Source organism: Poecilia formosa, unplaced genomic scaffold (genome assembly GCF_000485575.1).
Source record: "Poecilia formosa unplaced genomic scaffold, Poecilia_formosa-5.1.2 Scaffold1, whole genome shotgun sequence".
Taxonomy (NCBI): Eukaryota; Metazoa; Chordata; class Actinopteri; order Cyprinodontiformes; family Poeciliidae; genus Poecilia; species Poecilia formosa.
This window is the reverse complement of record NW_006799940.1, coordinates 1,373,748-1,395,352: the sequence shown is the minus strand read 5'-3', so window position 1 is coordinate 1,395,352 and position 21,605 is coordinate 1,373,748. Positions and strand designations below refer to the sequence as shown.

At 36.8% G+C, this 21,605-nt stretch overlaps 1 protein-coding gene across 1 annotated transcript; it reads left to right on the top strand.

The window, feature by feature from the left end:
* Positions 1–4,269: 4,269 nt before the first annotated feature.
* LOC103135144 (adenylate kinase 7-like) lies at positions 4,270–11,797 on the top strand. Its single transcript, XM_007547758.2, has 18 exons — positions 4,270–4,490; positions 4,572–4,718; positions 5,330–5,444; positions 5,556–5,650; positions 5,744–5,854; positions 5,981–6,064; positions 6,548–6,636; positions 6,725–6,815; positions 6,918–6,995; positions 7,170–7,319; positions 7,460–7,588; positions 9,325–9,433; positions 10,308–10,436; positions 10,530–10,601; positions 10,695–10,892; positions 11,051–11,268; positions 11,344–11,502; positions 11,586–11,797. Exons 1-18 carry the CDS (start codon positions 4,401–4,403, stop codon positions 11,619–11,621), a joined length of 2,100 nt encoding a protein of 699 aa, XP_007547820.1. The 5' UTR covers positions 4,270–4,400; the 3' UTR covers positions 11,622–11,797.
* The last annotated feature ends 9,808 nt before the right edge of the window (positions 11,798–21,605 follow it).

Below are 21,605 nucleotides of genomic sequence, written 5' to 3'. Positions count from 1 at the left end.
GTGACAAGAATTTATGATGATTTAGGGTAAATGTGTACTTTTAATGCAGGGGTCTGGTTTATAAACAGGTTTGGGTGTCATAATCCTTATAATTACTTGGATTTATGAACAAAATATCATTGGTAACACTTTATTTGAAGGAGTGTGCATAAGACGGATATACTTTCATAAAAATAACACGTTATGAAGTGTTATTCAATAAATAATGATACTTAGTGCAACATTGGCAATTTTAATTGACTTTAATGCAACTTTTAGTACAATTTTGCATTAAAAAAGTGTCATTATTTACCAAATAATGCAAAGTTGACACTTTTAATGGACTTTTAATGCAAGATATAATAGAACATTACATCAAAAGTGTCATTATTTACCAAATAATGCTATGTTGGTCATTTTAACGGCCTCTAAATGCAAGTTTTAGTACAACTTTCCATTAAAAGTGTCATTATTTACCAGATAATGCAAAGTTGTCGATTTTAATGGACTTTTAATGCAAGTTGTAGTGCAACCTTGTATTAAAATTGTCATTATTTATTAAATATCACCTCATGACAACATTGCTGAAGACTCTTTCATATTTATAACAGATGTTATGTCATGTCAGTCTTCTGCACACCCCTTAAAATAAAATGTTACCAAATCATTTCTTCAGTTTGTGCTGCTACTCGGATCCTTGTAAATTAAGTAATATCGCTTTAATTGGGGATGAGGATGTGTGCAGGAAATGACTGTAATGTGAGAACATGTCTGAGTAATTCAGTTGCCAGAGACAGGCTGCTTGTGTCATGTCATGGTGTGTGTGCTGAGTGAGAGGGGACGGAGCGGTGGGGGGGTTTGCAGCCCAACAGCTGAAACGCAGCGTTGTGAGATGGGGAGGGGGGCTGCAGACCTCCAGAGAGCCGAGGCGACATGTGGGGAGCGACGGCTGACGCTCCTCAGTTCTCATTGGCTCCAGTGTCTCCTTTTAGGGGAATGGAGTGTGGCCCGTGCCAGTAGCTGCACACACTGAAGGTAGAAAGATGGCAGCTCAGGATCCTTATTCGTCACCTTGTACCGCCTGCAGAGAGCCTGTGTTCTCCCCCTGAAGCCCTATCAGGCCTCGGTGAGGGCAGCAGGAATGTAAATACCCCCCGCCTGCCTCCCCGTTACTCTACGAGCGCCCTGAGGTACTCCATTTGTAGACATGTGCAGGAAGAAACACTACTAACCCGTTTGAATGAAAACTCATCCTCATTCTGAACCACACCATCAGAAGTATTCTTAAAGGGACGGTTGTGCCAGAATGTATTGATCAAACCTGATCACAAACTGTTAAAATATGAGTGAATCCTTAAAATGAAATATTATTGAGCATCTTTTCAGTCCCTCCAGGATTTCGTGATTCTTTTTGTGATTTTTCCAATAAAAATCAAAGTGTATGTGGTACTAATTATTTATTTACGGTAAATGTGACTTTTTATTACTCGCTGTATTGATCTGATCTGTATAATCTGACATCAATTAAAGCTGAGGCAGCTGTTTAATACAAGTAAGAAGGTTTTTGACAATTTTTGAGAAAAATCTGTAATAAACTCCCAATTATATATTAGTGCAAAAAAGTGCAGGGATTTGTTGATTTTGTGTGAATTTTCATGATAATTTTCAAGAAACTGGAGGGACTGATTGATATAATTTGGCAGTAAACAGATAAAAACTGCATTGATTCAATTGATAACACTTAGTGTTTAGTCTAGAATCTAGAGGGCCATGTAAAAAGCTATGGCGGGCCAGATTTGGCCCACAGGCCTTGAGTTTGACACGTTTTCAGTTATCGTTTACATTCACACTGCGTTTCTAAAAGGTTTCACTCAAACCTTTGCGTTTTTATTCAGCTAACATGCTTTATCTTGCATAAAAAGAGTAAAAACATTTTCCTTTTTCTGTATTTGGAAGAATTAAAATGTTTGAAACAAATGAAATCGTGAAAAACGGGGCTACTTACTTTCACATGCAGGGAGGAAGAATATGATAATCAAGAGAATTGTAGAGATTTTTGAGTCAATTTATGCAGTAATATAATATTTTAACACAATGGATTCCAATAATTGTGGAGAGTTGCTGCCAAGATAAACATTTATATATGTTGGATGTTCCACACATAGTTTGAACCTATAATCAGGTTGCAGCGAAGCTTCTACGTTTACGTTTTTACAGCAGCAGCATCATCAGAGATAGCATAAGAGTTCAGATTTAAATTCCTGAAACTTCGACTGGTGGAAGAAACCAGCACTTTGTTTAGTCAACAGCTCTGTTCAAGTCAAAGAAGCACTTTTTGGCAGAATCCCTGCAGCTTGAGGAGGAAGCTGATCGCTCCTAAATGGGTCACGGCGCTGAGGGACCTTCGTCCTTATAAGGTAAAGCAGGAAGTCCCTCTGTCTTGACAGCTGCCTCCTCTGCATTTCAGCCTCACACACATAAACACACTCAGGCAGCTGCTGAGATCAACTGCTGTCCAGCACAGACAGGATTATATTCTCTGACCGGTAATATAAATGTTTTGTGCAAACTTAACCCACAGCATAACTATGTTTTACTGTGGATTTGATGCAATAATTTGTTCAATCAATAAATAAATTGAAGGGAAACTCATCTAACAGTGTTGAAATGATTCATTGTAGTCATTCTGATGAAATCAGCAGAAGTTTTAAAGCTCACACCTGTCTGTTGCAAACAGCTGACAGTTTTTAACAAACAGATATTCTATTACACAGGTGTCAAACTCAAGGCCTATGGGCCAAATCCGGCCCACCATATGTTTTGTGTGGCCCTCTAGATTCAAGACTAAACAATAAATATGCTTAAATATGATGTTAATCCAATCAATGCAGTTTTTATCCATTTACTGCCAAATTATATCAATCAGTCCCTCCAGTTTCTTGAGAATTATTGTGGAAATTCACACAAAATCAACAAATCCCCCCATTTTTTTTATTATAGATATAAACAGTTTAATGTATTTGATTTACTTTTTATTGTGATTATTATACAAACCGATAATTCTGTGTTGATTTAAATATTTCAACCCTTTACAATTCTTAAATAACCTACAGGATAATTATTAAACACTTTAAACCAGACAGCCTCTTATTGCCTTATTGAGAACCGATAACTATACATGGTAAAACCCAACCAATCAGTCCTCATTCAGAGTCATTATGCTTTGAATAAATGACTGGCGTGTTTCACTGAGTGCCCAGATCTGTGCGAAGCAGACGCCGTGAAGAGCTGATAAAGTCAGCCCTATAAATAAATGGGGTGCTTTGAAAGTTTCCATGTCAGCACTCCATTGTCCTGCACAACGAGGGGATCGACTGGACCACAGACGGGGCTTGTTTGTGCAAATAAGGAGCCCAGAGTGGCATGCTGCTCTGTCTGCAGGGTGTTAATTTGGTATTCCCTGCAGGAAGAAGCCAGTTACATCATCAGAATGGGATTTTCACATTTAACCTCCAAAAGTAGGAGAGAGAAAGAAAAAATTGCCTCGTATCTTTACATTTTTACTGGGTAAAAGTGTAAAAAATAATCTTCATAGTTTGATTGATGGCCACAATTTTAATATTTCAGTTTTGGGTTTGTCTATAAACACATTTCGGCAAATAATAGCCAATTATCCCTGATTGTACCACATCTGTACTGAAATGCTGTTAAACTACCCTCTTAAGGTGATAAAATATGAATAAATAAGTTTCTCAGCATTCAATGAGTCCTTAAAGTTAGATAAAGTTTTTTTTCACACAAATGTAATTTGGCAGAATACAGATAAAAAACTGCTTTAATTTGATTACTAAAATAATTTAGGTACACAACTGAAGTCTCTAGTTATGAGTCTCTGTTAGAGTCTGGAGGTCAGGCTCCAAATCAAGTTCTGGTTAAGGCCTCATATGACTTTGAAATAAACCGACTGGCACTTGTATTTATTTATTTGTGGTAGGAAAATCTGCATGCTCACTCAACCCAGGAAAGCAGCAGTATTAAAAAAATAAAATAAAAAAAGAGGATATTTTTCTAGTTTTATTCCAGATTTTCAAATTAGGTGGCACCAAATAACAAATTAAGCTAAGCTAACTTAATTCACTTGTATGTCAAGTTAAAAAAAATAATAATAAAAAATAAGCAAGCAATATATGTAAAGTTTTTTTAAATGGGTGGAAGGCCCCAATGTTTAAGGATTGTAGAACCGTCCCTGGCCTCCATTTTGACGTAGCTTACGTATTCAACGTTTCTCTGGCTGAACCCTACCAACCGTTTTCGAGTCCATAGCAACCGTTAAGACTCGCGGACCCGAGCTGTTTTCGTCTCAGCAGTTTTCCTTTTAACGGCGGTTATTATTCTGTGCATCTAAAGTGGGAGTTTCTGTCATGGAGGAGGACGGGAAGAAGTCACCGCCTCCAGTTCAGCAGATTTTCGTGAACGACGTCCACACGTATGTTTCAAAGCACGTCGCCGAGGTAAGGGGTGAACAAAGTTTCGGTACCAGTTAAAGTCAGATAGCTGGCGGTACGTACTCTGACTTTATTTTACCTGGGAAGATTATAGGAGAGATTGAAGCTCCTGATGAGTCGGACGATGATGACACAGGAGACGAGACACCGACTCCCCTGGACGAACCTGCTTTTCAGGTGGTAGGAACGTCCATCAATGAGGAGAAAGTACAGAATCTACACCAACTGTATGTGGTGAGTCAACTGCTTAAAGTTGCTCCTATTTATTTAAAGATCACGTCATAAATGCAAACTATTGTGTAAACAAAAAAGAATCATGCTAATAAATACCGAATAGTTGCTGATGGCTCATAAAACTGACGGAAGCCGTCAGCACATCATGGATATGAATGTGTTAGTGATGTATTGGAACACAAATTTTTTAATTTAGATTTTAATAATAGCTATTATTATATTATGGCATAATGAGTTGTTTTTTGGGATAATTGTCAACTGTTACTTTTAGATCAGGAGTTTTCAACATGAGGCCCGGGGGCCATTTGTGACCCATAGAATAATTTTTGTAGCCCCCAACCACAAGTGCAAATTGATACAATCTTGGCCAAATTTTGAGGATTTTGTAGTGAGTGAGTAATGTATATTTTCCTAGATGGAAAATGTTAGGTACAAAATAAACAGTTTTGTTTTAATATTTAGCTTTTAATCATAGCAACATTTTACGAATCAGTGTAAATCCACAATAAATTCAAACTAATTCACCAAACAATAGCTTTTAAATTTGAGTGAACAGTTTAAATAAATCATTACTATGAGTGTTACTAATATCCTGTTGTGTTTTTTGCCAGTCCCCAAGCAGAGCGGAGCTGCAGGAGCTGCTGCTGGAGTGTGATGTTGTGGTTTACTGCGTCACTGAAAGTGCAGCTCAACAGCAGATTGAAGAAGCAACATGGGCATTAGCAGGCAAGAGTTGGAAAACACAACAATAGTGTTACCGACTGGCTTTCTGATATCGTTCACAAATCAACACTGCCTGTTTTTTTTTGTTTTTTTTTTTGGTCTTTTTACAAACAGTCCTTCGGGATGAGATGGAAAACTTCAAAACCCGAAGATATTTCATCCTCGTCTCTACACTGATGACTTGGACGAATTTCAGGGTTTCAGACCCAGTAAATCACAAAAAATCTAAATCTAAAAAAATAACATCATTTAATTCTAATATTTACGTTTTTCTAATATAAAGTTATTAATTTTTATTTCAGAATAACCCAGTTGTCCCGTTTTTAGAAGAAGATTTTCTCCGAAGAAGGCCTCATCCCAAGTTCAGGAAACACAATGAGCTGGAGAAACTTGTGCTCAAGTTGCCCCGAGGTGTACGTGATTTCACTGTTATGATGGATATTTCACTGTCCCACAAAGCAAATTACACCACAACAATGGAGACAAATAAGAAAGCAGTGATAGAACTGTAAAAATATATATATATTCTCATTTTGCAGAAAGCATCTAAGCTCAAAGGTTATGTCGTATGTGCTGGATTTCAGTACGGGATGGGAGAAAATCTCTTCCACTACTTTTTTAAGGTAAATATAATAAATCCCTTATGAACACATAATTTGTATAAAAAAATCTTACCAAGTATTTTAGTGCAAATATCTGACTGCGCTTGAAATGAGAGAAAACTAACTTAAAAATAACTTTTGAACAGGACATAAGAGCTTGTTTTAAGTCAATAATCTCTTAATAGATTAAGAGTTCTAATTCTATTGGTGCCGTTACCTAGCAACGCCATCCCCGTCACCTAGCAACCCAGTTCTAGTTGCATTGACAGATTATTTCACTTCTAACAAGACATTTTCCCATTTTATAAGTTAATTTATCTGCCAATGTGTTTTTTTAAACAATATTAAGAAATTATTGACTTAAAACAAACCCGTACCGCTTGCTAAAAAGTTATTTCAAGTGTAATAAGATATTTGCAGTAGAAACTAGACTAAAATTACTTGGTAAGATTTTGTGTTTTTGCAGTGTATTTTACATTTTTTGTCATTTGCATTTTTTTTTAGGTTTCATGGTCGATGGAGGAGCCAAAGGTTCCCATATTTGGAAGTGGTGAAAATTTTATTCCCATGATTCATGTTCGTGACCTTGGAAGGTAAATTTATTTATCGATGTGTAGTGTTGTTGTTTGTTATTTGGGTAAAAATTGGATCAAAAGTGAACAGACTTCTAATTTATTGCAGAGTGGTCCAAGGCATCATTAAGGTGAAGCCAAGTTCAAGGTACATCCTTGCCATTGATGAGTCCAAGAACACGTTAGAGGAGGTTGTCAAGGTAGCATTTTACGTCAGAATTAAGCTATAATAACAATATCGTGTGTAGACCAATAAAACGTCATAAAATGTTTATTTAGCCTCTTATCTTTTAACTCTTTAGACTATTAGTGATGTGCTCGGACCAGAAAAAATCAGCAAATTACTTCCAGAAGACGCCATCAGAATGAACGCTTTTAAGGTGCATTGTTGTATAAACGAACTCAAGACAAATCTTATTTTCAATGCTCTTTACCCTCTAATTGTTTTCCCCCAAAAAATCCCAAAACATGAGATGTAAAATCAAACCTGCAAAAAAAGAAAAATCAGATGAATTTAATATTGATTCAACAGTTCAGTTTGTTTCTGGTAACAGCCGGAAGAACTGGACTGTCTCAATGTCAACCTGCAAGTGGAAGCTTCTATAGTCAGCGACTCTTTGACCTTTGACTGGACGAGTGAAGAAGGACTGGTGAAAAACATCAAGAACATCGTGAAGGAGTACAAACTCGCAAGACAGCTTCTCGTACGTATTTAACCCTTCAAATCAGAGTGTTGTTTGTGTCAAATCCGTCTTTATCTAAACATTTGATAGATTAGAATCCCTCTTTGATACTAAGCTTGTTTTCAAATGACAGCAGTGGGTTATATCTTTATTTTCTGTAGCCGATTAAGATCTGCCTGATTGGCCCTCCGGCGGTTGGGAAGACGACTCTTGCCATGAAGCTCTGCCAGTACTACAAACTTCATTACATCAACGTCAAAAGCATGTTTGATGAGAAAATTACTCAGCTGGTCAGTGGAAACAAAATGCAACAGAGATACTCAGTGTATACTGCCCCCTTGTGGAAATGATTAAGCGTTTTCACATTTTGTTAAACCCAAAAGTCAAAGTGTTTTATTGTGAGTTTATGTGACAAACAAAATCTTATCAAGTTTTTTTGGTCTAGTTTCTAGTGCAAATATCTTGGTACACTTGAAATAAGATAAAAGTAATGACAAGTAACTTTTCAGTAAGAAATAGGAGATTGTTTTAAGTAATATTGATGAAAATGTATTTGTTCCATGGGATAGATTATCTCATTTATACCACGACATTTTTCTCATATATAATCCAGGGGTGTCAAAAGTAATTTTTGTTTTGAGCCAAATCCAGATCATGAATGCTCTTAAAGGGCCGGTTGTACCAGAATGTGTTGATAAACCTGATCACAAACTGTTAAAAAAATCAATGAATCCTATTGAACAGCTTTTCAGTTCCTCCAGGATTTCGTAATTCCTTTTGTGATTTTTTTTGTGTTTGTGGCTCTAATTTGGAAATATTTGCACTTATTTATGAAGGTAAATGTGACTTTTTATTACTCGCTGTATAGGAGATCTGTATCATAGATCCTGGACTATAATCTGACACCAATTGAAGCTGAGGCAGCTGTTTAGTACAAGTAAGAAAGTTTTTGACAATTTTTGAGAAAAATCTACAATAAACTCCAGTTAGCACAATTTGCCAGTTATCAGCATAAAAGTGATATTTGTGTGAATTTCCATGATAATTCTCAAGAATCTCAAGGCCACATAAAAAGCTGTGGTGGGCCACATTTGGCCCACGGGCCTTCAGTTTGACAGGTGTTATAAGTGAATTAATTTGCCATTGGAACTAGTATTTTTTCATTAATATTAAGGAATTATTGACTTAAAACCAGCTCCTATTTCTTGCTGAAAGATGGCTTGTAAGTTAGTTTTAGTAAGTTAGTGCACTAAGATATTTTCACCAGAAACTAGACCAAAGATACTTGAAAATATTTTGTGTTTTCAGTGAATATATTAGGATTTGTACTAAGGATGAAAGTCATCAATCAACAAGTTATTATTGATCGACAAATGATTCATTAATAAGTGACCATTTTTTAAAAAACTTGACTTTTCTCTTGTATTCATAAAATGAAGGGATAATTTTTTCATAATATGTTAAATAAAAAAAGCACATGGTTCAATTTTAACATTATTTAGCGTTTGTTGTTTTTAATACTGACTGAATAAATAAAAATTTGTGGTTTTCACACTTTGGACCTGCCACAGTGGCTGGGAAAAATTGTAATAAAAAACACCAGCTAATATTCTAAATGTAGATATTATAAATGTTTTTATTTTTTCTGCAATATTTCCATTTAAAAGAACCAATGACATGGTCCTAGGTTTGGTTTTCTTGTCCTTTAAGTTTTATATCATTTTCCATCACACAGAAAAAAAACTAACCTCTTTTTTTAAATACAATTTTATGTTTTTATTCATTTTAAATCCTAAAAATAGACATAAAATGGGGATTATTTAAAAAAATAATCTTTCCAAATCTTGTGACATTTGGGACTGTAAACAAGTTTTTTGTTTTTGGCTGGCCTGAGAGTAAAATAGCTCCGTAAGTTATAAACGTTGTCGACTTTCCACTTTACTATTATGCTGTAGAGCAGCTGCAGCTCCATGACAAACATAAAGAGGTGTTTTCTGTTCACCATGTTTGTTTCTACGTTTCGCAGGAGACGATAATAGCTACCGAGGAGTATGAAGAAGAAGTTGCCGAAGAAGCTCAAGCTGCTGCACACGACCAGCTGGAATACATCCAGAGGACTCTGGAGGACAACGAAGGCGAGTCGACAAAATAAAAACACAACAGCAAAGAGAGTTTTCAGTCAACGGAGGCTGATAAATCCCAAATCCTAATTCACGCACTGTAAAACATAACTTGAAAATGAAAGTCCACCTGCTGCCTGGAAAATCCAACTTAAGTCAACCAGAAAATTGTTTTGGTTTTAACTCAGAAATTAAAGATTTAACAAGAGACAACATTGTTTTTTAAGTTTATTAATCTTGAATTGTGAGTTTTAACTTATTGCTGCAATTTAAACCAAATAATTATTTCACAATAAAAAGAAGAAAAAAAAAACTGCCCTCACCTAATTAAAGAACCACATTTCTCTATTATTTCATTCGTAATATCAAGTTAAAACAACTACTTATTGTATGTTAATATAATTTAAATTATTGTTTCAAATTGCAAGAACAACATTTCTGATCTGATAATGAATTTTATTAAATTCAGCTCAAAAACATTTAGTGTGAACAGAACATTATCCTCAAACTAATAAAAGAGTCAGATCAATGTAACGCAACTCCATAAAAACATGCCGCTAAGCATTCTGGGAAATAATTCCCACTCCTGTCTTTTTCTTCTTTCAGTTTTTTTAAGTGCTAACCTAAAAACTCCAGTTTATTCAACTCTTGTAGGTTTGACAAAACTGAACAAATGTTAACACAACTTACTGCTGTAAGTTTATCTTTCACAAACTCACACATTCAGGTTCAAAATCTAAAACTTGACCAATTTATTTGACTTAAAAAGTAGAAAATAACTAAATGCGGCTCAAATGTTTTACAGTGTACGGAAATGTCCTTGAATTAAATTTGACTTTAAAAAGCTTTGATGTTGTTTGATTTTTGCTGTTTTTCCTTGTTTTTTCAGGTGTTGTGACTGAGGACCTGATTTTTGAGGTTCTGCGTGAAAAGCTTTACTCCAAAGGATCCATGAACCAAGGGTTTGTTCTGGACGGCTTCCCTGAGACTCTGGATCAGGCAAAGATGGTTTTTGCTGGTATGTTTTATCCGTCAATACAGCTTTTGTCAAATTAATGATTGAAAACACATCAGTGTTATGAGTGAAATGGTGGATTTACATTCTGTTCAGATGAGAGTCAGGAGAACCAGGATGTAGATGTACTGTCCAAGATGCCGCGGTACAACAAGAGCGTGACCCCAGGTTCTGCTCACAGCATCAACTAGTCGCTGTAGTTAAAATGCATCAACTCACAATTGCTCAAGTGTGTTTTTTCTTCTTCCATATCTGCATTAGAGTACATTTTTTCCCTCGAAGCACCAGATGATTTCTTGTTCAAGCGAGTGCAAGAGCTTCCAGAGTGCGTAGCTGAGAAGATGCGCTACACCCAGGACGAATTCAAGTCTCGTCTGGGTGCATACCGGCAACGATGCAGAGCTCCAGTAACTTTGTTGGACTTTTTTGATCACCGGGAACTCCATCCAGAATATTTAGGTAGTCTGCAAAACCATAATTGACCACAAGGGGTCACCACAGCAAGTCTTTTTGTACCTAATACATATTTATGTAAAAGAAGAAGCTGCTTGTATAAAGAAAACAAAAATTACGCCCTTGGAATATTAGGGGAAAATATAATGTTCTTCTTTTCCCAGACATCAGCTCAGATGATTCGGAGTACACATCTTCTATGAAGAAGATTATTGAGATTATAGGGGAGCCCAAGAACTACGGCGGGACTCCAGAGGAGCAGGCGGAGCAGAAGAGAAGGAAGGAGGAAGAGAGGAAGCAGAAGCTGGCGGCAGAGGCAGCAGAGAGGAAGGAGAGGAAGGCGGCTACTCTGGCTGAGATGACGGGTCACTATGAGGACTGGGTGAGCTCAGAAACTAGGAGCTTTAAAAAACACCAAATAAAGATTGCTTAAAGCCTGTGAGTGTGCTTTTTGCAGAAGAAGAACCTGGGGATGGTGGTGGAGCAGGAGTCTGAAATGTTGGAAGCCAAAGCTCTTCCTCTCAGAAACTACCTGATGAAGTACGTGATGCCTTCGCTGGGCGAGGCCATGCTGGAGTGCTCCAAGGTCAAACCGGAAGACCCCGTCGACTTCCTGGTGCTTACGCCGCAGCCCGTCACAAAGCTGGTCAGCTTGTTGATCAATCTGTCCTTTTCTAAGGTCTGTTCTGCTTCTCGCAGGCTGAACATCTTTTACGGAACAGCACAGAAGACTGAATGACATCAGATCTAAACGCCGTCACTCAAAATCTTAAGATGTTATGATAAAAAGTGCAGCACTTAATCCTCTAATCTAAATTCAATAAAAGCAAGTTTTATGCAATGGAAAGTGTCACATTTTTGCAAAAATGTGACATCTGCATTTGTAAATGTTAATTAAATGGCAGATTAAGGAACTTGTCTTTGTAAGTTTCCTTATTAACTCTTGGTTGTGAAATTTTGACATTCTGCATTTAGGGAAAACCAATTAGAGATATTTGACTAAACCTTTGAACTCAAAATTACAAGCTACTGAACTAAATAAACAGTTTAAATAACAAGGGAAGCAGCAATGTCCAAGGGATGAAAGAGACAAAATGCAAGGAAAAAATATGATTGGTCTAATTAAAAAAACAAAACAAAAAAAAAAGTGAAAACTTAACAAAATGGCACCATTTTTACTTTCAGTTGCATAAAATATATTTTTTTAAATATAACCTTTAACATTAGTGCTTATTACTTCCAGCATCTACTCTGACCATTCCTACAAAATTAATGTATTTTACATACACTTAGCTTTTCTTTTCTTTTGTTAATTAGTGTTATTCTTGCCACTCTTCAAAAGAAAAAAGACGAGAACAAGACGGATGTAAGCTGATGTGCATGACTCGGGACACGGCTATAAGAAAATGGCTGCTTGCCTAAAATCTGCCTAATTCTGGAGTCAGAGCAATAATTTATGTTTAAGCAAAACAAGAAATATTTTCCAGGGTTCTTAGTTAAAAATGACAAAACAGCTGGAACTGTGCTAAATTAATGAATAAATGTTTAGCTTGCCATAAGGCAAAGTAGTGAAGATGGTAAAGGAGGTAAAAAAAAAAAACCTTCAAAACTTGCAGCATTTTAGTAAATGTTCATGGCACTGTAAAAGCAAAACCCCAAACTTCCAAGCAGATTGTACAAATAATATGAACACTAAGTGACTAAAATACACTTTTAAAACATCCTGTGGTAGAATAAAGTGCAAACTTTACCAAACATCCGTAATTTTTGCGGGTTTGTACTGGTTTTGGTTCTGTTCTGTTTGTGGCTGCAGATGGTGAATGACTCAGTTCGGACTGAGCTGCAGAGCCAACACTTACTGGAAGGAGGAGTATTCTCCCAGTGTTTCCAGTAAAGATGTAATAATGTATGAAGTTCTATAGCTCACAAAAACGATCAACTAAATACTGTATTTTCCAGCTGAGCAGAAATATAATGCAGTATACTGGATGTATGTGTGCGTTATCACCAAAGCAAGAGGAACAAAGGTGAAATTATCTGCCTGTTCTTGGCAACAACCATAAATACCACAGATGCAAGAGGTCAAACTTCAGGCATTCCACTGGTAAAGCCTCCAGTTCAACACTAGGTGGCGCAGAAAGATTTTCTTTGGAATAGAATAGAAATATCCTTTTAATGTTTCAAAGTGGGGAAATTATGGTGTAGAAGCAAAAAAAAAAAAAGTTGTAGATTTACAAACATACTGCACATAAGGGCAAAATTACAACATAAAATAGTGCAACTGAGTACAATAATTTTTACAAAATGTTCATGTGTGTTTGTGTACATCTTACCTAAGATCTTCTCATAAAAGTCACAGATCTTGGAGGTTAACCCAGACAATTAAAATAAACCCAAATACATTTCTAATAAGGATTTATAAAAATATTAAGTGGAGCTTATGGCGGTGGTTGGTTATTGTTACAACAATAACAATAACAATGACAATTGGTTGGTTATTGTTGTTACAACAATAACCAACCACTGCCATCATGGTTTGTGTCAGTTGGTAAAAGTAAGTGTTAACAGAAAGTAAAGACTCTGCGTTTGTATGTGTCTTTGTAGGAAATGCATTGTAATTTTCTCCAATGTACCATCTGGTGCAAATAAAGGATTTATTTTTTGCTGTTGATTCCTGTGAGCTGGCAAAATTACCAACAGTGCCCTGCAGTCTGTATGCATGGCATGAAGACTGTACTCTCATTTAGTGGACAAAAATCTTTCCATTTTCACCCTACTTTTGAATAATGTCCAAGAAAGAAGAGAGGAGTTGTGGACCAGATGTAGTGTGTGTGTCTATCCCTGTGGAAGAGCCGGTGAGAGGACGGCGGTGGTCCTGACCATGTGGGTTTATTTGCTACGGTTCCAGTCACAACAGCCTCTACCGCCCCAGTGGTGGTCACAAAAACACTCACACACACACGTTGGAAACGGCCTGCACCACCACGCCTGTGGTGGTCACCCAAACATGAGCCGGCGGTGAAAATGCTGGAGGAGGACCACACACACACACACACACACACACACACTGAGGAGAGCAGTGAACTCTCTCAGTGTTTCTTGTTGCGTCACACACACATTATATCTAGTCTTCACGCATTTAAGAATAAAGTCCTAAATCGTTCTGTTTAATTTTAACATTATTGTCGAAGTGAAGTTTGTCAAAAGTTGTTTGTTCACTCCTTGAATTTACGCTGCTCTTGACCGTTGGTGGTTACCATAGCAACCAGTAACCGACAGCTCCGCCCCCCTTTTTCTGTTGCCGTTGGTAACTGCTACATATTACCGGGTATTAGGATCAGCTCTGTGTTTTCTTTACAAGTATTATACTATAACATATATTTTAGATTATTTTAATCGTATACAGTGTTTCATGAGTAATTTTGCTGTGTTTTGTATATGTTTTTAACAGTTATCAGTATTAATGTTGTGCATTTTAGCTGTGTTTAATTTTACAACTGCTAACTGCTATTAGCTACTCATTGGGAGCTACTGCTTTGTAGTTTAGGGTTATTTATTATATTTTATTTAATGTTTAGTGGCAGAAGCTGCTGCACTGACGCTAGCCACCAACTTGACTTCTTCTTTTGTTAGAATAAATACAGTGAATAAATACTGGATCTGAGATTAACATATAGGGGATACACATGCATACAGACTCCATCAAGCAACAACTAATAACCTGAGTTTGACAGCATAATTTGCATTTGTTGGAGGATAGAAGCTGGCCCTGTGTCAGTGTGAGCTTCTGAATACAGGCATGCTTTAGTGTGCATGCAAAGCATTCAACCATAACTAGGCCCCAAAGGTCAAACCTCATGTGTTTGACCTTTAGGAGACAACATGTTCACTGTGTTGTCAGGGGAAAAGTGTTTTTGATAGTTTCCTCATTGAAGTTGAGCACAGTCCATCAGATTTCAATTTAAAATTCAAAATACTACAAAGTAACGATTCCACGTATGACGCCGTATTAAAAAAGTCAAGAGGAGTAAATTTCCACTACATTTTTAGATTAATCCCAGAAAATTTTTTTGAAAAAAAACTTAAGAAACTTCTGGGTTTGAAAAGTCCAAACTTTTTGAGAAAAAAGTTTTTGTTCTAAATGATTTTCAACTTTTCAAGATCATACATTTCCATTTTATTTCTTGCAAATTTTTTACTTTTCAAACTCAGAAATGTCCATTTCTTACTGCAGTTTCTCTTGCAAACAGCCCCATACGTAAACGCTTCTGGACTTCCTGTTGTAATAACTTGTAATAGGATGTAATAAGCGTTGCAATAACAAGCTCTGAATGCTAAGCTTAAAAGTCTAGTTGATCTGTTAGTTAGCAAGAAAGACACTTTCCATTTATTCTGAGTTTTATTGTGTTATTAAATAGTTCTCCTTCCAGTTGAAATCCCCTGATTTTTTATAACTTTGCAGAAAAACAATAAAAAATTTCCTCTATTGCAAAAATAAAACTGTCTACTCAAATAAATCTTTATTCCAGCTTTACTTCAAACAGCTTCTCCACTGTATTATAATGTTGATATTCTTCAGAACCCCATCCAGATCAGTTCATCACACATGCTTTACCTCATCCAGTAACTTTTTCTTTTTGGGTTTAAGATCAGATGGCAGTCTTATTCGGAGTGAGCAGCTAACTCATAGCAGTTCCTCTGGGGCTGTGAAGAGCTGTCAGATCATTTTTTATCCTTTTTTTTTTAAGCATGTGGGATCCTGCTGCTCCGTCTGGCAGACATTTGTGTTTGTGTGTGCAGATTATGTTTACGAATGTATATTTCCAAAATGAATCTTTTTATTTATCTGAAGTACATTTCTGATTTATTCCACTTAGTGTCATATTAAGGAGTTAATAGTTTGAAGTTTTTAACCAGCTGTCAATATCTAATTTGTGTATGAAAAACCAGAATCTCACCCAAAACAAATGTGAAAGGCTAACGCGAGCGGGAGAAATTACTTGTGTTCTTTTACCAAAGACTAAAGAGAAATCCTAGAATTGCTAAAATCCGACACTGCTCCATTATTGTTTACATTTTGCGAAGAAAGAAGTTGCGCTCAAGTTTTCTAAAGAGGTTTTTATGTCACTTCCTGCAGCAGTTCTTGGTGAAGCGCCTCCACAGACGAGGAGGGGAACAGGTTTTTCAAACAGTTTGGATCATTTGACACAGTGCAGCGGGAAAGAGAACAGCACCTGCTGAAAATGTAACAAATGTGCAACTTGGAGGTGTGTGTGTGTCCTGTGACATGAAGCCCTTGTCAGATTATTGTATCCATTTGCTTTGCAGCTTTGGATTAAATTTCGTTCGAGCCATGGCAGTGGTGGGATGTGCACACTGGATGGACTTTAAAATTAGAACCTAAAAATAAATAATTTGGAGCGCTAACAACCTGCTGTGACGAGGTTGCATTTTGGGCAGGAGGTTAGCATGGTTTGTGAAACCGCAATTTTACGACAATCAACACACACCAGTGTGTCAGGCCACAGATTAATGCACAGGTGTCAAACTCAAGGCCCGTAGGCCAAATCTGGCCTGCCATAGTTTTTTATGTGGCCCTCTAGATTCTGGATTAAACATTAAGTGTGATTAAATATGATGTTATCAATCAAATCAATGCAGTTTTTATCTGTTTACTGCCAAATTATATCAATCAGTCCCTCCAGTTTCTTGAGAATTATCATGGAAATTCATGCTAAATCAATAAATTCCCACACGTTTTTTGCACAAATAAATAATTGGGAGTTTATTGCAGATTTTTGTCAAAAATTGTCAAAATCTTTCTTACTTGTGCTAAACAGCTGCCTCAGCCTTAATTGATGTCAGATTATAGTCCATAATCTATACAGCGAGTTATAAAAAGTCATAAATAAGCGCAAATATTGCAAATATTTCCAAATTAGTACCACAAACACTTTGATTTTTATTGGAAAAAAATCACAAAAAGAATCACGAGGAACTGAAATCCTGGAGGGAGTGAAAATATGTTCAATAATAGTATTTAATTTGAAGGATTTGTTGATATTTTAGCAGTTTGTGATCAGGTTTTATCACATTCTGGAACAACCGGCCCTTTAAGAGCGTTTACGATCTGGATTTGGCACAAAACGAAAATGAGTTCGACACCGCTGGGTTAGATGCTTTAGCACCCGGGTCCACCTCCACTGGATCGAGAAGGTTTCTGTATTTTGAAAACATTTTGGGAGCTTTTACGCTCCTCCATGCAGAATACAGTCAGACTATGCAGCTTTAGTTAAGTCACTGTCTAGAATCAGTGTGAAGGGAAGGTTGATATATCTGTCTGGTTAAAGACGCCTGGTTGATTTATGACACTGACCTCCAAATGACTTTACATAACGCCACAACTATACTTTATGTTGACAGTTAATGTGCGTGTCTGTGGTTGTTTACTGAGTAAAACCAGGACATGAGCAGCAGCTTATGTATGAAACCGAGGCTATTTTAATGTGAACTGACCAGCCTTTCTCCCATGTGCTTAACGGCTGCTGAGTCAACTCACAAGAAGAAGAAGAAAAAAAAAAGAGTGTAAAGGACAAAAAGCAGACAGCACAGAGGTAGAGCAAAGTGTCTGAGAGCTGCACTTTCCATCCAGAGCAGCTGGATTTCAGTTAATCTAAACACAGGCACGGAAAAGGAGACAGAATTTTATATTTGCAACTCCTCCCAAAAACGCTGGACGAGGCTTAGCTTTGGGTAAGAGTACTTGTCTGGACTGGGTCATGTGGTGGGCCAAGTTTTTAAAGAACCAGACCTCATTTTAGTGAGGTTTTAAATGAGTTATTCCCCAGCCTTGGAAGGCTTTTGCATGGTTTATTCTCACAATTTTTAAAGGGTTTTGCTTCCCTTTGCTGCACAGATGATACCGAGACCCATCTCCTCGTAAAGCCTGGTAACACCTCTGATCTATCCTGGGAAAATCAGCTACAGATGTGAAGAAAGCTTGAACACTGTTACTGTCCTGTCATCTGTCCAGAAACTGGAATTAGAACGTGTAATAAGAGAAAAAACTTATTTTGTCCCGCAATATGTGAAGAAATAACTTTGACCTGAATGAAAATGGTATAAGAGCAGCCAAAGTTGTCAAACTGGTCTAATGAGTGTTTATAAAATAAGATGTATCTCCATAAAGAGGAGTTTAAATGAAATTTAAACCACCAGATTCCTTGTTTTTACCGCCGAAGCTCATAATGAAAACCTTCAGTCTTACGAGGCTTTGACAGAACGTGGCATGTTTAGCAGCGAGAGAAAATCCACCAACCTGCAACAAGCCCACCACTGCATCGCTCCCAAACAGCAGAGATGGTACCCAGCACCAAAAAGATCCAGCAATTACATTCAAATGAGCTGTTTGGAGAAGCAGGGAAGCTAAACAGGAGGGCAGATCATCTTCCACTGTAATTACAAAACCCAAGTCGCTGCAGGTAAACAGCTCTCCCACATGTGAGCAGCAAACAAATCTCTTTAACTGGATCCAGTTTTATCTTCTTTTAACTCACAATTGGAAATGTGGGACAAGTTCCCTCCACTGGGATGGGAGGAACATGGTTCCTCAGTTGTTGTTTCCTGTTTGTAAAATGTTTGCATGTAGAACTGGTGCTGCGCTCAAACCAAACGCGTTTAGCGCGTCAAAAACGCATCCGATGCTTCAAGTTCGACGCGTGTGCACTCACGCTGGCAAAGGGTTAATAGATAAACTTATCCTACTGATATAAAAATAACATGTTAAAAGTCAGGTTTTTTTTATTTTCTGCGTTACTTGCTGACTCACTTTGGAGCAGGTGCGACTTCACTCTTGGTTACCTGAGCCTGACTGAAGCTCCCAGGCTGTTTGTACAGCTGTGCATGCAATGAGCTCTTTGGGGGCCTGTCAAAGTCAATGCTTAGCTAACGTCTCAGGTTGTGTATGTTTGGAGGTTAGGTAATGTCTCAATGTGTCACATTCCTTCTTCTGCAGGTCTGATGACTGAAATCACACAGAATAAACAGCAGCTGTCACACTGGCTTGGAAATAGTTTTTAATCACTGAAACTAGTCAATTAACTATCAATTTAGTGACAGATTCTAATGCATAATGTCAATGAGATTAGCTAAAAGTACGCAACAAAACAAATAATTAAAAAAGGCAACAAAATAATTTCTTGAAATACTTCAGTACTACTGCTTTAGTTGTCAGTAGCGTTCCTTAGAGGTTTTGGTCAATGTCTACATGGCTGCACAATTGATTATCAACTGATCAAGGATTTTATTTAAGAAAGAAATACGAGATACATTTGTAATTTATTACATCATCTTGATGGAGAGAAGGTTTCTTAGGTGTAATTACAGCTACGTTTTTTACTGGGGTCAGATTAATCGTATCTCAAATGGGGGCAATAACCAAAAGAAACGCTTTTTTTGAATAATTTGGACAGGATTTGGTCCAACTTGCAAGTTGGAGGTTTAGTTGAAGCCAATATTTTTTTCTCTCTAAGCTCAACTGAATCAAAGCAATTATAGAGCCGGTTGTTCGTCCTAATCCTTCACATTAGGACGAACAAAGACAATAAGTTAAGAGACTAATATTTTAATTCCAGGCTGTCTATATTAAGATGTGGTTTTATTGCGGGGCAATTTTAAATTAGCTGGGCCGTGAATGTTTGTTGAACAGGTTTAGTGATCCTCGGCCTGAAAAGGTTTGAGAAACATTGGTCTAAACCAACGTCTTCGTGGTCAGATCCAAATTATTCTCTGATGTAATCCTCTGTAAACATGTGACAGCACCGTTTTTGGTTAGAACTGGCAACAGACAATTACAGTATCACATCTCAGTTAATCCAAGTGCAAACACGACATTACATAACCGATTCGGAAACAGGCAGCAATCCTCAACTTCGGCAGCAAAAACGTATCAGATGTTAGCTGCAAAGTTCACTCAGCCTGGGAGCAATCACATGATCAAGCGGGCAGAGGTGCTACATCCCTTAAATAATTACTTTCAAATGGAAAAAAGGACATTATGAAACTGTTTTTTTGTCAGTGGAAAAAGTCTGCACACACAAAAAAAGCTTTCATGTATCCCTCTAAGTAAATTCAGGCTTGTCAGATGTTCCAACGAACACACCTAATGGCAAGATTTATGCTGGCTCGGCCGAAGGAAGCGTTCCAACTTTAAATACTTGCTGGAGATTTTTTGTCGTTTAACTCAAGGTTGTACTTTTCGTTCACATATAAAAATAAAACCAGGTTTCAGGAGCTTTAACATAATACATTGTAGTTGTTTTCCTCTGTGAATTATTATGTTTACTCGTGTCAGAACGATGACGAGTCACGACTGGAAAACCATAATTAAATGGCTCCTCTGTTTTGCAAACAATGTGCAAAAACAAAATCTTACCAAGTAATTTTGGTCAATTTTCTACTGCAAATATCTTGTTACACTTGAAAGAAGACAAACTAACTTAGAAGTAACTTTTCGACAATATATAGAGATTTGTTTTGAGTCAATAATTCCTTAATATTGATGAGAAAGTACTTGTTGTATTGGCAGATAAATTAACTTATAACATGGGAAAAATGTCTTGTTATAAGTTAAATAATCTGCCAATAGAAAAAGTACTTTTTCATCAATATTAAGAAATTATCAACTTAAAACAAATCTCTATAGTTTGCTAAAAAGACTCTTGTAAGTTAGTTTGACTTACTTGAAGTTTCCTGAGATATTCACACCAAATATCTCAGGAATATTTGGTGTGAATAAAAGTGTAAATCGCTTTTATTTAGTTAATTTAGATTTATTGTGGCTAATAAATCTAAAGCCACAATATTTTTAGTTTATTTCTGCCTCTTGTAAAAACAGAAAGGGATTCAGAACAAGTGATTCAAGCAGAGAAAAGTCTCACAACTTCAGAAAAAAAAAAAAAGGAAACATTTTTGTTTTGGTTCAGATTTCTTACTCTACATGGATTGTCATGTTGCAATACAGAGAAAAAGAGGGAAATACCAAAAATTCAAGGGGGAATAGGGAAAGTCTTCTGCAAACAAGACATTTGTTTGTTTTCTTCCACATCTGTTTTAAAGTCTGTCTTAATACAAGCATTCACAGATCCTACCAAGTTTAGATCATTTGTTTTACTGGAACATAAACCAGATGATATTTTGCATGCAAAAGCAATGCAGTACCGTGAACTTAAAGTAAATCATGGGCCACATTTTTGACTGCATGCAGTAAGTTATAACAACAAGCTAAATATAACCAGAGCCTAACGGGAAGAGGTGGCATGTGCTTTTGATTATTAACAAATTCACCCCCTCCCACGAGCGCTACATGCTTTCAAGTCATGCTGAAAAAAAAACTTTTTATTGAAGTTCAATGCAAACCAGTCGCATTTCATCACAACAATAGATTACAGTTTTAAAACATTTTTTTAAGATATAAATGAATAAACAACACAGATATTTTACTGTCACACATTAACCAATAATTGATACTTAGATGTTTGTTGCATCATATAGTTACAGATATACAGGTTCGTGGCACATTTGTCTTTTTATGTTTCATGTTTTTGGAAATTTGTGAAGTTCTTTCATTTATTTTATTTCCAAGATGTGATCAACCAACAGCGACGTTACGCAGTGGAGCTGGGAGGGATAGCTGTAAGAGGACCAGGCTTCTGGTGAGTG

Excerpts from the sequence above, each read along its gene's own strand:
- LOC103135144 (XM_007547758.2), top strand. The coding sequence starts at position 4,401 with ATGGAGGAGGACGGGAAGAAGTCACCGCCTCCAGTTCAGCAGATTTTC. Across the intron at positions 6,065-6,547 it reads TCTTCCACTACTTTTTTAAG|GTTTCATGGTCGATGGAGGA; the intron begins GTAAATATAATA and ends ATTTTTTTTTAG. Across the intron at positions 11,503-11,585 it reads AAGACCCCGTCGACTTCCTG|GCTGAACATCTTTTACGGAA; the intron begins GTGCTTACGCCG and ends TGCTTCTCGCAG.